Raw genomic sequence first — 16090 nt, 5'->3', positions numbered from 1 at the left:
TTTTTTTTGCTATTTGACTGTAATGTGTAATGTCAATGATCAAGTCCAAGGGTGCAGTTCACTTGACAAAGTCTGTGCTATCAAAAGGAATAATCATTATAGAATTAGTTTTGTCTGACAAGTGTAATATCCTACCTTAACATCTGGGGGCGCTCCCCTCAAACAGTAGAACGTCACAATGCCCCATGCACATGGAAGTACCAGTTTTTCTCATCCGCAAGGATTTTATTTATGCACATAGTTTTTTACTGTGTTTTGCTTTCCAAATTGTCTAATAAACTAAACTCATTATTTTGCATCCCATTATTCAATGTGAGAAAATAGAGAAAATTGCTAACTTGGTAACACACACACCACAGGAGGTTGGTGACACCTTAATTGGGGAGGACGGACTCGTGGTAATGGCTGGAGTGGAATAGGTGGAATGGCATGAAATACATCAAACGCATGTTTTCCATGTGTTTGATGTCATTCCATTTGTGCCGTTCCAGCCATTATTATGAGCCGTCCTCCCCTCAGCCTCCGCCACTGATACACAAACAGCTTTCTCTCTTAACATTTTTATTCAAATGATTGCATCAGAAAATAACCATAAGAAAAGTTCAACAAAATCTTAAACACAATCTTAAAACTTGGAGCAAAATTCACAGTGTAGAAAACAGAGAGAGAGAGAGCAAGTTTCAAACCCTGCATCGACAATATATTATACTGACTTAAAATCACACTTAATTTAACTCTTAACACTTAATTTAACTCTTAAATAACACACATGGTCCAGTTCAAGTTTCTCTACAGTTTAAAGGCACTGTATAAATTATTTAGACATTTGCAAAATATTGAACCTGATTGTGACAAACTTTACAATTCACAAAGTTGTCAAAGTATTTTTAAATTAAATCAAATACGGGACAAAACACAATAGAAGAAAACCTGAAGAAAACGTATGGCGATACTTTGGCAAAACTGTATCTCAATTTAAAGGAAAATTCAACACAAAAACATATATTTAGGTATTTGTTTCATTAGTCGATTGTTGATATAGTCCCAAAATGTTCTGCTTGTCAGAATTTTGGGACTAAAGCATTTACAGCACTTAAGTTGTCAAGATATGTAACTTTCAAAATTGATGCAAAATGCATCATACAGGGATGATTTCTGTATTTTGAAAGTTACAAATCTTTCAGACTAATATGTCTTTGTCCATGTCTGTCGGGAACCGTATTCCATTTTGTCTCAATGAACAGACACAGTAGGTATAACAAGTGTAGGCCTTCCTATCCTCCAGTTATACACAAAAACACTGTGTAATGAAATATACATTCAAAATTCAACATCCGAATGAAACCAACCCGAGGATTACTTCTACATCTACCAATGGCAGATAAGTTCTAAGGCACTTTGTATCTAAAAACATAGGATGTAATATCCCTAACACTTTACAGACTAAAATTAAAAGTTAAATCAAATGATTGTAGTACTATTTGGAGTACAGCTACATAGAACAACATGTAACCAGAACCAGGACAAATACTAATATGGATGAGTTTCAGTTCACTATATCACAGAATCTAACTTCTACAATAATTACTAGAAAGAAGGCTGTGTTTATTCCTGTGATGAAAAACAAACACATTTATTCTCTACTACAAATAAATCAAAGGGGGAAAGATAGATAAATATATTTTTAACACAAATCTTTGGTGACCGGTTTTCATTTTCACAAATATTAACACTGGAACCTTTTTAAACTACAGTATTTTTATACTATGTACAAAATCAAACATATTGCTACATTGTATATAGCCTTGTTATTGTTATTTTGTTGTGTTACTATTTTCTTTAGCAAATATTTTTCTTTCTTTTTAACTCTGCATGGTTGGGAATGGGCTCGTAAGTAAGCATTTCACGGTAAAGTCTACACCTGTTGTATTCAGCGCATGTGAATAATAACATTTGGTTTGATTTGATTTTTAGCAATGAGTTTAGCAATCGCTCTTCTCTCCGGGTCCAGTGCATTTTACCGTGACTTCCATCCGATATGTCATTTATTCATGTCTCCTTCGTTGAGTGGTCCTTGGCAATCTCAGATCACTCAGTCTGGTACTTGACAGTACCGAATGATGAGTATAGGTCAGAGGTCACTCTGTAGCTGAGGGGTCAGTTAGTGCACCAAGAAAACTCTCCTCTGCCAGCTGAGACAGGTACTTCTGTGAAGAGCACAAATATAAAAGTTAGCTTTGTGTACGTCGTTGTAGAGTTCTCCTTTAAATGGGATATTCAACTGCCTTCAAATACTTAGCCTATAACACGGCTATCCACGTTTCACCTTTATTTCACTTACCACTATGATACACTACAACTCCATCTGACTTCCTGTGAATTTTAAAATAAGGAGACCTGATTTATCTGTACTGAGTTTCTTATGCATATTCCGCTATAGAAACTCCTCAGCCAGAGCTACTGCTGTTTGACACAATAGTGAAGGAGGGAGACCTCAGAGAGTGGAATGTTCTGAGAGAGAGGCAGGTGCTTCCTGAACAGACATTAACCTGTCTAGTTTCTACATTCACTGTGTTTCCCCAGTCCTGTTAAAGGCTAAAACCATCATCACCAGCCTGCTCTCAGCTAAGCGGGCAGCAGCAGGGAGCCCCCACACACACAATCACACACACAAAACCCCTCAGCTTTTGACGGACAGCGCAACTGTTCTTGAGGTTTTTTACCCTCGCAATGTAATCCATCAAATGTGAAGGAATCTTTTCCCCTTCTGGCTGCTTTCAGCTGTGCAGTTTTGCATGTGTGTGGGGTGTTTGCGTGCGAGTGTGTGTGTGTGTGTGGATGTGCCTGGATGGGCATTGGGCACTAATAGGTAACCTAATACAACTCCCAGTACTCAACACTGTGAGGGGGCCTTCCTGTAGTCAATGGGCTGCCCCTTCTACTGCCTGTTCACAGCCGCACAGAAATACCCTGGCCTGCTGAACCAAGAGCCTACTGGGAAGGAACCTTCAGAATGTTTTTACTTTACTTGAAGAGCACAATGGGTCTAACAAATGTAGGACTTTCTATCCGCCAGTTAGTCTACACGTTGCCTGTATACAAAGTAGGTCCCCAGGAAGGACTAGAGCAGCTGGGAGCCTTTAGGAAGTAAAGTAATGGATAGACTCCCATGGGCGCCACACTAACACCCTCTACTCTACTCACTCATCGAAAGTCTCATTTTCTGACACCCCACTGTAGGACCCCCCCCGCCACCCACTGTGAAGAGGGAAAAAAGCTTTGGATTGTGCTGCCAGTTTTGACGTGTGTGTGTGTGTAATAGAGATAGTGAGTGACTGATCTCTGTATCTCGTGCTCTGTCCCATGGTTGGGTAACATGTGCCACACTGTAACTCAACTCTAAAGACATTCTTCTGAACTTTTGGTCTCACAATGACGTCACTGAGTGATAAGCTTCCAAGCGTTCCCCGTAATAACTAATACATGTCGCACATATGTTCATGACTCTTCTGCAAGGGGCAGTGTAAGTTAACGATGGAGAGGGTTAGTGTTTCCTGCTATCAAAATCTTCATCATCATCATCATCATCATCATCATCGTTCATCCCCTTCCTTCCTTCTTTCTCTTCTTCTTCCTCCTCCTCCTGCTGCTCCTCCTCCTCATCCTTCTCCTCCTCTTCTTCTTCCTCCTCCTCCTCCTCCCGCTCCTCCTCTTCTTCCTCCTCCTCCTCCCCTCTTCCTCTTCCTCATAACCATGTCTAATTAGAACGACCTATGTTAATAGTAAATGTGTTGCTGTACCTGAAGGTTCCTGTAGTGGACAGTACTGCGACAGTGAGAGGTCTTGGCTGTCTCCTCGCTGGTGTAGAACAGGCCACACAGCTTACAGTAGAACCCCGTACTGGGCACGATGAACTCCACCCCTAGAACAGCAACACACCAATCAGAAAACTGCTAATACACCTCTAGAACAGCACAAACCAATCAGAGAACAGAACATGTACCCCTACAGCAGCCGCAGACCAATTAGAGAAGAGAATCCCCCGACCAAACAACAGCATCAGACCAATCAGAACACAGCCCATGTACCTCTAGAACTCTTATTAAAAGTTGTTACAAATGTGATTAGATTGTTACTACACTGGGACTAGAATAACGTAATGTAGTGTTACCAATGTAACTGACTGGCTAGAGAGGTTACCCAGGGCTAACTCCCAGGTCTGAAACAGACACGTTTTCAAAGGCAGCTAGGAGGAAAGTCAGCGGGCAGCATGGTCCCTCCACCCCTCATCAGTAGCCTTGTTGTCAGTGTGACAGAGGGAAGTTGTTAACTCTTCAAGCTGATCTAGATCAGCTGCACTGTCACTGTCTCTCTCATGGGAGAACACAACGCTGCAGCCAGACACCACTCAATTGTGAATCTATCTCAGCCATGCTGTCAATGACCGTAGCATTTGGCTGTGAAACACACACACACACACGGTGCACATACACTGACACACACCCACGTACACACACACACACACACACACACACACACACACACACACACACACACACACACACACACACACACACACACACACACACACACACACACACACACACACACACACACACACACACACACAGCACACACACACACGATGCACATACACACACACACACGGTGCACACACACACGATGCACATACACACACACGGTGCACACACACACACACACTCGAAGGCCATCATTGTCCACTCATGTGTAGCGTTCACCAACGAGGCACAGTAGGTCATGTGTGCCTATGTCATTCCAGGCCTAAATAAACACATCTCAGGGGTGCGTTTAACACCGTGCTCTCAACAATTGGCCAGCTGATGCTACCACATGCGCTCTTTCACTCCAGGTAAAGATAGCATTGGTATAACAGGTTGTTGATTAATAATCATATTATATTCAATAAGCTTTATTTGTCCCCAAGGCCAAGGGGCAATTGTTACTGGGCTTAAAATGACATTGCAGATAGCATACATACAACAACAACAATACTTCATGTAAATAAAAGTAGTTTGGTCCTTACCCAGAGGGATGCTGTGTTCACTGATAATCTTCTCCTGCCCTCTAGAAGGTGAGGGAGCCCCTATGTCTATCAGGTTTATAGGACGTGGGACATGTGTTGAATTCTGGATGACTGTAAATGAGAAGTGAACATAAGTTACCTATAAAATCTAGAAGAATAACATCTGTACAATAATAAACAGGAAACAAGGATGACGATTCAGAATCCCGATACTGGCTTATTTGATTTGTACCTCTAGGAGTCTCAGCCTTGTGCTGCTGTATGTCTGGCTCCATGACCGTTACTTCCCTCCCCACATCCTCCATCTTGTGTATTACATCCTGGGTCTTGCTGCTTTCATACGCACCAGCGTGATTGGTTTGCGCCAGCTCCTGCGTCGGCGCTCCACTCTTCAGTACTTCAGCTTCCAAACACGTCTCTTCCAGGGCTGCCTTGAACTCCGGGTTGGGGAAATCATCCAGATCTGAACTGAGCTGTTCTGAGGCTACTGGGATGGGTAGCTGTGGCTGTGGCTGTGGCTGTGGCTGTGACTGTAGCTGTGGCTGTGGCTGTGGCTGTGGCAGTGACTGGTCTGTGGGGCTGGGGTTTGTGCTAATTTCCCCATCTTTCTCCTCTGTAGGTATAGGATCCACCACCCCACCTACCCCAGCTCCTCTGCCCAACTCGGTATCCTCTCTCTGGGCTAACTCCTTCTCAGAGCAGGGCCTGGGACTGGGGGTGGAGGTTGATCGTGGAGCCTCCTCCCCCTCCTTCTCCTCTTCCTCCTCCTCCTCCTCCTCCTCCTCCGTAGGATCCTTGTGGAGGTCTGAGGCTGACCCGTCCTCGTGCTCCTGCAGCTCAGGGAGGTCCGGTTCGATGATGGAGTCGTCCTCTCCTACCTCGTCCACTGTGACCAGCTCCTCCATGTTCTTGGGGTACCAGCACTCACCCTCCGTGTCGTCCCCACTCTCCCACTCCTCCGCCTCGCTGTCTTTTTCTCTCTCATGCTTGCCACTTCGTTGAGGAGAAACAGACTTCTCTTTGGATCGCTGATCCTCAGCGGTTTCTCCCTGTAATGATATGGCATTTGTTTGTAAATAAGATATACTGTACATGTCCAACTTCTGATTTACGTATAAATCTTATTTACTTAAAAAAAAAATCCTATCACTTACGTTATTTTCAGTAATCTCTATTTCCGGTTTCTCCGTCCCGTGTCTCATGGTGGGTTTCTCGCTCCTTCCCCATGTCGGGGACACTCCTCTCTGTCTTCTGTCTTCTCCTGTCCTGGTGGGTAGAGACTCCTCTCCCAGCTCTGACTCTGAGTGTCTGGATCTGTGGTAGTCCCCTCCATCCCTCCTCTTTGACTTGACTCTCTCCTCATGTCTCTGGTACTGTGGCCTCAGGGGCTTCTCTGACTTGTACACGTGTTGTGTTTTGTAGGAGTCCTCATCCATGTTCCTGTACGAAGGGAAGGGGGGCATCCCCTGAGGGCTACCCCGCGGGTGGGGGTACCAGTCTCCCCCCCTGTTTCCCCCCCTCATCCCCTCCCCTCTTCCTCCTCCTCTTTCGTCCGCTGATCTGGGACTGATCCGGTCTCGGTCGGAGCGTTTCAGGTACGGCTTGTTCCGTCGATCCTGCATCCTCCCGTTCAGCCTGTCGTCATCCTCTGTACCTCCGTTCCTCCATGGAACCTCCTCCCTTTCCCTCTCTCGTTCTCTGTCCTCATCCCCCCTTCTCATGTGTTTGGCGGTCCAGGAGCCCCGTTCCGGGCCTCCTCGGCAGGGTGTCCCCTGCGGGCTGTGGGCTGAACTACAGGAGGTAAAGCTGGGGCTGTGGGAGCGAGGGCTCAGAGAGCGGCTGATGGGACTACGGGACCGCGCTCTCTCTGGCATGTAGCTGGGAGGAAATAATATAATTAATATGCAGTTTGTAGTCAGGAAGTAGTGTTGGATAATTTCATCCATTATTTGTTGTTTTCTACAGGGGATCGATCGTACATAGACAATCGCATATTACAACAAAAAATTGCCGCTAAGAAAATGTACAAGGAAAGAATGAAACAAGTCGCCTTACTGATCAATCTCCTGCATCTCGTCCCTTTCCCTCAGAGAGTTGATATCCTGGATGATTGAATCAACGTCTTTACCTGGTTTCTGTATGAACAGAGCGTTTTACACCATAACATGATACTGTACAGTAGATAAAGAACACAGTTGGTGTGAACTAAATAACAACTGTAATAAACATTTCAACACCACAATGTCAACCCAGTACAACTCACCTTGAGCTGAAGCTCCTTGTATCTCTTGGACATCCTGATCAGTAGTTTCTGATCGTTGATCGTGGCTGGAGTCAGCTGGTAGTATTGAACCATAGCCTGGGCCGCCTCAATGTACGCCATCTCCACAAACGCCTGTGGAGTGAAGAGGAAGAGGAAGAGCACGAATACTTTATTGATCCATTTTCCCTTACAGTCCAAGAAAATGTGTCTTACATTTTACCCCCAACCCCTTCTAAAGGCATGCAAACACACACACACAGGTTGGAGATGTTTGCGCAGAGGGTATTCACAGTGCAGGCTGCAACGCCCCATGCAGATTTTAGGGCTTAAGTGCCTTGTTCAAGGGCACAACAGCAGTTGAGTGGAGTGCGAGAAAGACACCAGTGTTAGACAACTGTTTGTGACAGTTTAACGTCCTTTTTTTCAAATAAAATTTTTGCAATAACATATGTCAAACAAGGTGCGAGCAAATCTTCTATATCCCAGCCAGCTTATCATATTTCATTGGCCTCATAAATCAAAAAGACAGTTACAATCTGCTCAGATACATTTCTGGGTAACCAACACCCATGATTTTAGTGTAGTCGAGCCCCTTGAATGTGATGTGGGTGACATTAATGAGTCATTTTAATACAGTGTCTGATAAATGAAATTCTAGAGACTGAGTGAGACATCATGTTCTGTGATAAAATGGTTGGATGGACCATAGGAAAAAAAGACATCATTATCACATTACAATAGAAAATGGTCCATGAAACCGTAGGCGAAAAAGGCATCTTATCGTATTACAAGATAATATGAAGTGGAAACAATTCATCTGGTCCAAAGCAACACAGGGGTACTGGTCCATAGCAACACAGGGGTACTGGTCCATAGCAACACAGGGGTACTGGTCCATAGCAACACAGGGGTACTGGTCCATAGCAACACAGGCGTATTGGTCCATAGCAACACAGGCGTATTGGTCCATAGCAACACAGGGGTACTGGTCCATAGCAACACAGGGGTACTGGTCCATAGCAACACAGGGGTACTGGTCCATAGCAACACAGGCGTATTGGTCCATAGCAACACAGGGGTACTGGTCCATAGCAACACAGGCGTATTGGTCCATAGCAACACAGGGGTACTGGTGCATAGCAACACAGGCGTATTGGTCCATAGCACCACAGGGGTATTGGTGCATAGCAACACAGGGGTACTGGTGCATAGCAACACAGGGGTATTTGAAGACATTAGAGAACTGCTCCAGTTGTCAAGGGCATTGACCCTTTTCTCCCAACAAATATATGTGACTAATATTGTGACTAGACTCCACCGTAGAGCAGTAGACGTTTGTGAGGGGGGGAAATGGGGTATCTGGTCCATAGCAACCGAGGGTTATTTCAAGACGTTCGCAAAGGGCCACACTTCCTTTGGTTTGCGTTTCTCCATGGCAGTTCTTTGTTCATTGAAGTGTGACTTGACTCCTTAGTGGTGCTGTATACATTAGTGAGTATTTGTTCTGCAGTGATATCCCACAGGGCTAATGGCAGTAGCTGTGAGGGTAAAGCGAAACCACAGGTTTGTTCTTTGAGGCATTTCCAACGACTAGGGCTCACTGTGGGAAGTCTGTCTGGGTAGGCCTCAGTTGTTAAGTTAATCGTTTAATTCACCTTTTAATAATCATCAGGTAAGACCAAAAACGAGCTCACTTTCTGGCCCTTCTGGGACTGGAGGACTGGAGTTGTGTACTTGTGTTTGGAGTTGTGTACTTGTGTTTGGAGTTGTACACTCATGTTTTAAGAGAATAACATTGTACTGTACCTGGTGGGTAGAGCGCATGAGGATGTAGTTGGTGACTTTCCCGAAGGGCAGTCCCAGGTTGATGACATCATTCTCTGTGCAGCTGCCCTCGGGGAGGTTGCAGATGTGGACGACCCGTCCTGTGATTGATTTCCTGGGTGGAAATGGCTAAAATAAAGAGAAATAAGAAAAATGCATCAGTATGTTTATTACTGTTAAAACATCATACGATTTGTGTAATATTTCACTGTATTTCATGTATTATTTACACTAGTAAAAGTCTGATTAAAATAGTCAATTACAGGTATGCTCTTATCTAAAATTACAAATATAAAAAAACTTTTTTAAGGTCAATGAAAATGTTTGAACCTACTTCAGCCACAGACTGTAGACCTAGACTAGACTGTGGGGAACTATTTCCTCTCTAATGTCAAAGCACTTCAACATTATCACTCACACTCTTAGAGCGTATCTCTCCACCTCAGTGGCTCTGATATAAATAGATCCCTGGTGAAGCGACACGGTCGCCGTGACAGCGTGACAATAATAATGAGAGCTTTCTCGCTTGGATTTGGGAACATGTCAGCTGACCAGGTACAGACATACATAGCACACACACACACACACACACACACACACACACACACACACACACACACACACACACACACACACACACACACACACACACACACACACACACACACACACACACACACACAAAGACCCAGACATCCTAGTCATCTTTGCCACTAATCCCTCTGGATTGCCAAGTATAGCAACCCCCCGCTCCTCTCCCCCACCTCCTCCCTACCTCCCCCCTCTCTCTCCCTCTCAGAGTGGTGTAATTTACACCCAGGGGCAGCACTCAGCTCTGAGGTAAAAACCATTGGCCTCTCGTCTGACTGACTAATGGCCAACAAAGTAAGTGAATGAAGAGGGCGTCAACACTTTTCCCTAACAGCTAGGACACCAGATGTAATGGGAATCAGCATCATGGGTCAACCTATGGAATATATCAACCACTGTGTTGTTCAGTTGATACAGCACTGGATATACAGTAACATATGGTACTGTACACTACTCAGACATTTAATGTTCACTTACAGGAAGACATTTAACATATCTTTATTTTTTATGTATCTGTAATCTTTCATTCTGCATCGTTGGAAAAAGGACCCGTAACTAAGTATTTCGCTGTTAGACTACACCTGTTGTTTACAAAGAATGTGACAAATACAATTTGATTTGATTTGGATTTGGAAATTCCAGGCCAAACCGGGATCGTTCCTAACCCTAACTTTCACCTTCAGATCACTTCAAAGCAAAATGTGTTTATGTGTCACATAAAACACCACTGACAGACAGTCCCTGACAGCCGGGGGTTTGGGTGACCATGATATTACCCAGGACGGTCATAAATCCCTCCATGTTCTCCCCTAACCTCTGCCCTCTCTACTGTACAATATGTCAGGTAGTGCTGGATTTCTTCCGATCAGATTTATAAGAACAACAACACTGCAGCCTATCAGACCTGATCTGTCCGTAACCATGACATTACCCCAGAGATGGGCTGCCCAGCTAGCCTGACAGACAGTCCCCCTCTTACCTCTTACCTCTACCCTTTGTCCTCTCTGCCTTCTGTAAAATGTCCGGTAGTGCTGGAATTCTTCTGGAAAAATTACCTTTACATGTAAGAACAACACTGTAGCCTGACTAGGGTTGCAAAGGGAGGGTATATTAGTGGTAACTTTCTAAGTTTACCAGTACACTACCAGAAGTTTGGTAACTTTAAAGGCATTTATGGAATTTTATAGCGGCCTTTTTAGGTATTTAAGATTATCTCTGGCCCTCAGTGTGGCGTTATCACATGTAAAATATATAACATAATAAAATGATGATTTTAAAACAGAGAAATAGAATGACAAAGCTGTACAACATGCTAAATATAAACCATCAACTTAGTGAATACCATTGGTGTTAAATATGAGCGTTTCAGCATGAAGTATCCTTTATTTATTTTTACACACAGTTATTTATTTTACTATGCCAATATGTCTTTGTTGTAAATGTTTTGCAGTTTTGAAAAAAGTCAATAGTTGGAAGAGTTGCAGAGTTAATTGAAAATAATGCCATTGTTGATTAGAAGCTTTTTTCATTATTTAGGCTATTTTCTCTTGAAACTGGACAATATGGATACATATATAAAAAATGACTACTTAAAAAAAAAGTTATTAAAGTATAAATTACCAAAGTTACCATAGATTTCCACAGATTACCTGTTAATTACCAAAATTACTGAAGTTCTGTTAACTTTTGTAAATTACCGGTAGTTTTGCAACCCTTAGCCTGACGGGCCTAAACTGTCCTTAACCATGATACTACCCAGAGAACCATGATTCTACCCCAGGAACGGGCCGCCCAGCCTGCCTGACAGACAGGCACACATGTGGGACAGTCTGGTATCTGATTCTCCTGGGTCTGGGCCTGTCAGTAACAGTAGCCAGGGCCAGGAATGGTGTTGTTTTTATAAGGAACTTGTACAGAGGAAATCTAGCACCAACAGATGTTTTACAAGAGGTAGAGAGGATAGGGGGACAGGGATATTGAAGTACTGATGTTGCTCTGTTTTTAAAGTTTCCTTTCACTGCCCCCAACTTGCATTGTGCTTGATGGTCCCTATACACCAGGTCACAGGCTAAAATGGGGGAACTCTTACCAGCGTATCTGTATAGCTACCTATTTCCAATAAGGAATGCTGCTACATTTGATAGTAGACAGAAAACTAGACAATACTAGTAGATGTGATGAGTTGGGAAAGTTGTGTCAAAAGAACATTGCTACTATGCTGCTACCCTATAATCCTCCCCTTAACCCAAGATTAGAACCAAGATGTTACACCCCAACATTAGAACCAAGATGTTACACCCCAAGATTAGAACCAAGATGTTACACCACAAGATTAGAACCAAGATGTTACACCCCAACATTAGAACCAAGATGTTACACCCCAAGATTAGAACCAAGATGTTACACCACAAGATTAGAACCAAGATGTTACACTCCAACATTAGAACCAAGATGTTACACCCCAAGATTAGAACCAAGATGTTACACCCCAACATTAGAACCAACATGTTACACCCCAAGATTAGAACCAAGATGTTACACCCCAAGATTAGAACCAAGATGTTACACCCCAAGATTAGAACCAAGATGTTACACCACAAGATTAGAACCAAGATGTTACACCAGAAGATTAGAACCAAGATGTTACACCCCAAGATTAGAACCAAGATGTTACACCCCAACATTAGAACCAACATGTTACACCCCAAGATTAGAACCAAGATGTTACACCCCAACATTAGAACCAAGATGTTACACCCCAACATTAGAACCAACATGTTATACCCCAACATTAGAACCAACATGTTACACCCCAAGATTAGAACCAACATGTTACACCCCAACATTAGAACCAACATGTTACAACCAAAGATTAGTATACAGTTTGTGAAAAGAACATTGCTACTGTGCTGCTACCCTGGACTCATCCCATAAAACCTAAGATTAGAAGCAAAACGTTACACCCCAAGATCAGTAGGTAGTTTATGTGAAGAACACTGCTACTGTGCTGCTACCCTAGACTAATCCGCTATCCCCAATGTTAATCTATCCAAAGCCCTGATTGCCTACAGGGTTAAATAACTGTTGTTTAACTGCGTCTGGCCCGCCACCTGATTTTAACGGTTTCAGATGCGAGAGTGATAATTCTATTTGCGGCTCTGTGCCAACTACCACTAGGCTAAGCTAGCTAGTTAACGTGCACACACCCACGTACACACACACACACACACACACACACACACACACACACACGAAAGGTCACAGCAGCCCAGTCAGTAAACAGCAACAAAAATAGACAGCAACAGGCTGTTAATGTCCTTGAGGTGAAAGAGGGAACAAGAGTCTTGCCACCGGCCCGGCCGGTCTTCGGGGTTGTATCAGTCAGAGTGTTTGCCTTGGAAATATGTGGTCCAGCGATCTGGACACTTGTTCATGCTTTTACATCCTTTGGATCCATATATTGAGGGTCAAACAGTGTCTGTTTCTGGGCTTGGGGAAGACGTTGACGCTTCTTAAACACAGCTTTAGGATCTTGGATCAGATTACCCTAGTCATAAACCATGAGGAGGATGCCTGTCTGACCTTGTATCAGTGGTTATGGGCTAGACTTGTTCATACCTTTATACAGCCTGAGCCTTACCCCTGACTTGAGGGTCATACGGTGTAAATGTTCTTGGGCTGTGGAAAGGTGTCAACACTTCTTAAACACTGCTGTAGCATTTTTTTATTTAACCTTTATTTAACTAGGCAAGTCAGTTAAGAACAAATTCTTATTTACAATGGCAGCCTAGGAACAGTGGGTTAACTGGCTTGTTCAGGGGCAGAACGACAGATTTTTACTTTGTCAGCTCGGGGATTTGATCTAGCAACCTTTCGGTTACTGGCCCAACGCTCTAACCACTAGGCTACCTGCAGTAGCAATGACATTACCCCTTGCTTCAATTGTAACCATTGGAAGGGTGTAACAAAAAAAAGCCTGACATTGTATCAGTGGTTAAAGACAGTTTCTGTAATATAAATCTATGTACTGTAGTGTATTGCAGATTTTAAAAAATAAATGATCCCCAAAATGACCAAAAGGAACCACTGGTCCTTACGTTGACATTGGACATTGTTAGTGTGTATATTACTAATTTAGCTGATCTACAACAGCTGTGGATGGACTGGAGTGTTGCTGTTGATTAGTGTGTGGAGGCTGACAATGGCAGATGATTTACACATCTCGTAAACGTGATTGGGTTTACTGGGGTACGGGGAGCTGCGTTTCTGTTGGGAGATTGTATTACAATCACACACTATCTGACCTTCAGATCTGGGTTCAAATACTATTTCTAATACTTTATCTGGGCTTACTTGAGCTTCACCTAGCGCGATGGAACCAATAGAATAGTTGTAAAAGTGCAATCCCCGCCCATCTGGCACTCAAGGCAGACTAGAGCAAACTGTTAGTATTTGAAAGATTTCAAATAGTATTTGTGGTCTGATGACCTATTCATCAGGAACTGAAGTGAAGTTACAATTGTAATACATGAGGCAGTTAGTCAAGTTACCAAAGGCCCGGCCTGGCAAATGTCATTGTGGCTAGTAAACCACATTTGAAACGTGTGACTGGAATGATATGACATTGTGATGTTTATCACATGGTTTACATTTCACTCTCAGCAGTCTCAGCAGTAGTTCCGCCCCATAGACAAACCACTAATAAAGAACACAGCCCTTTACACCCATACCCGTATACGGGTTGAAAGTAGCAGATTTGGACACTAATAAGCGCTTAAATTGGAGAGCAGTGGCTGTACAGTAACATGCTATACATGACGTCAGAGCTCAGGCTTTGCGCTTCACAGCTATGAATGGGTTTTGACTGACAACCATTCTGAACATGATGACAACCATCCCTCACGCTAATTGGCCAACTTTTTGCAAACGTTTGGTTGTCTGAATGAGGTAAATTCTGAAAATTACGAGGACTCTATGTATTTTGAAAGATGAGACGATGAGGATTGTTATAAATACCGCTTCGATGTCATACAAGCAAGCCAAACATCTGTCAGTCCAAATGTGCACTTCACATGTCCATATCATGTTTGATGTCCAGTTACAAGATGACATGGTGTTATACCCTGGGTTGTCCTGAACAGAATGAGTCTGTTTGTTGTATTGTGAAGACAATGTGCCGCGGACCACGCATCTGAATGCTCTCATGACTCTATTCCATGCGCACTAAATGTAGGATCTGCTTCTCTGAATTGCCGTGTGAAAGCCTTACACTGTAAGATCCTATTTTATAACTTAGCTAGTCATGTTTGCAATAGACCAAGCTTTTAAATGATGCTCACCAGACACTGACTGCGATTTAATGGACCACTTTACACTCTCAACCAAACGTTTCATTTTGAACTCTACACTTTACACTCTCAACCAAACGTTTCATTTTGAACTCTACACTTTACACTCTCAACCAAACGTTTAATTTTGAACTCTACACTTTACACTCTCAACCAAACGTTTAATTTTGAACTCTACACTTTACACTCTCAACCAAACGTTTAATTTTGAACTATACACTTTACACTCTCAACCAAACGTTTCATTTTGAACTCTACACTTTACACTCTCAACCAAACGTTTAAGTTTGAACTATACACTTTACACTCTCAACTAAACATTTAATATTGAACTATACACTTTACACTCTCAACGTTTAATTTTGAACTCTACACTTTACACTCTCAACCAAACGTTATGACTAGCAGCGTGCTGTTCCCCTCGAGAGACATTCCTGTTTGTTTATCCAACGTTGGATGAACGTTAGATCCTTGTCGTTGTACGACCAGGGTGCTGACCACGTTCCTAAAACAGAGGGCCCGGCCACGCCTTGGATCGCCGTGGAGTCCCCTTGGTTTAGAACTCAACCTCTCTGCACCGCCAAGCCCTCCTGTGGATCTGTGTGTGTGCTTGAGGTCTCAATTCTGTTTCAGTTATTACGTTTGGCCGTTAAATGAAAGACACTTTTGCATATTGTTTTCATGTATAATGCATTGTAGTTCAGCCCTATAATTAATTGGACTCTGCATATCAGTACTGCTACTAAAGATAAATGAAGATATCAGCAGTGTTTGTATCAGGTACTTTGAGTTTGAGAAAAACAAATTGCAAAGACCTAGGCTATGAACGCAAATCATTATGTTATAATCATTTTTAACTTGATATTCAAGTGTACTACTACAAAATCACAAAATTCTCAAACCATGCCATAGACTAGTTGACAGTTTAGCTGATAGAGTGTCTGTTGACGATTATATATTTTTTAACAGACCACCAAAGGCATTTTTCTATAGGCTACC

The 16090-nt window shown here is 43.0% G+C and overlaps 1 protein-coding gene and 1 non-coding gene across 4 annotated transcripts in view; both read right to left on the bottom strand.

The window, feature by feature from the left end:
• Positions 1-204: 204 nt before the first annotated feature.
• The window catches only part of LOC106564483 (RNA-binding protein 20), a 69760-nt gene continuing 53874 nt past the window's right edge, over positions 205-16090 (bottom strand). For all 3 annotated transcript variants that reach the window (XM_045691040.1, XM_045691041.1, XM_045691042.1), the window contains exons 7-14: positions 9135-9281; positions 7329-7460; positions 7121-7200; positions 6220-6943; positions 5298-6114; positions 5066-5176; positions 3801-3922; positions 205-2207 (exon numbers count right to left, since the gene is read on the bottom strand). In XM_045691040.1, coding sequence (XP_045546996.1) covers positions 2139-2207; positions 3801-3922; positions 5066-5176; positions 5298-6114; positions 6220-6943; positions 7121-7200; positions 7329-7460; positions 9135-9281 — 2202 coding nt within the window. In that variant the 3' untranslated portion in view covers positions 205-2138. The remainder of the gene's footprint in view (positions 2208-3800; positions 3923-5065; positions 5177-5297; positions 6115-6219; positions 6944-7120; positions 7201-7328; positions 7461-9134; positions 9282-16090) is intronic.
• Positions 8826-8959, bottom strand: LOC123725785 (small nucleolar RNA SNORA18). Its single transcript, XR_006758298.1, has one exon. It is a non-coding gene; the product is annotated as a small nucleolar RNA SNORA18 (small nucleolar RNA).

The sequence above is a fragment of the Salmo salar genome, chromosome ssa12 (genome assembly GCF_905237065.1).
Source record: "Salmo salar chromosome ssa12, Ssal_v3.1, whole genome shotgun sequence".
Lineage (NCBI taxonomy): Eukaryota > Metazoa > Chordata > Actinopteri > Salmoniformes > Salmonidae > Salmo > Salmo salar.
This window is presented reverse-complemented; position numbering and strand designations above follow the sequence as displayed.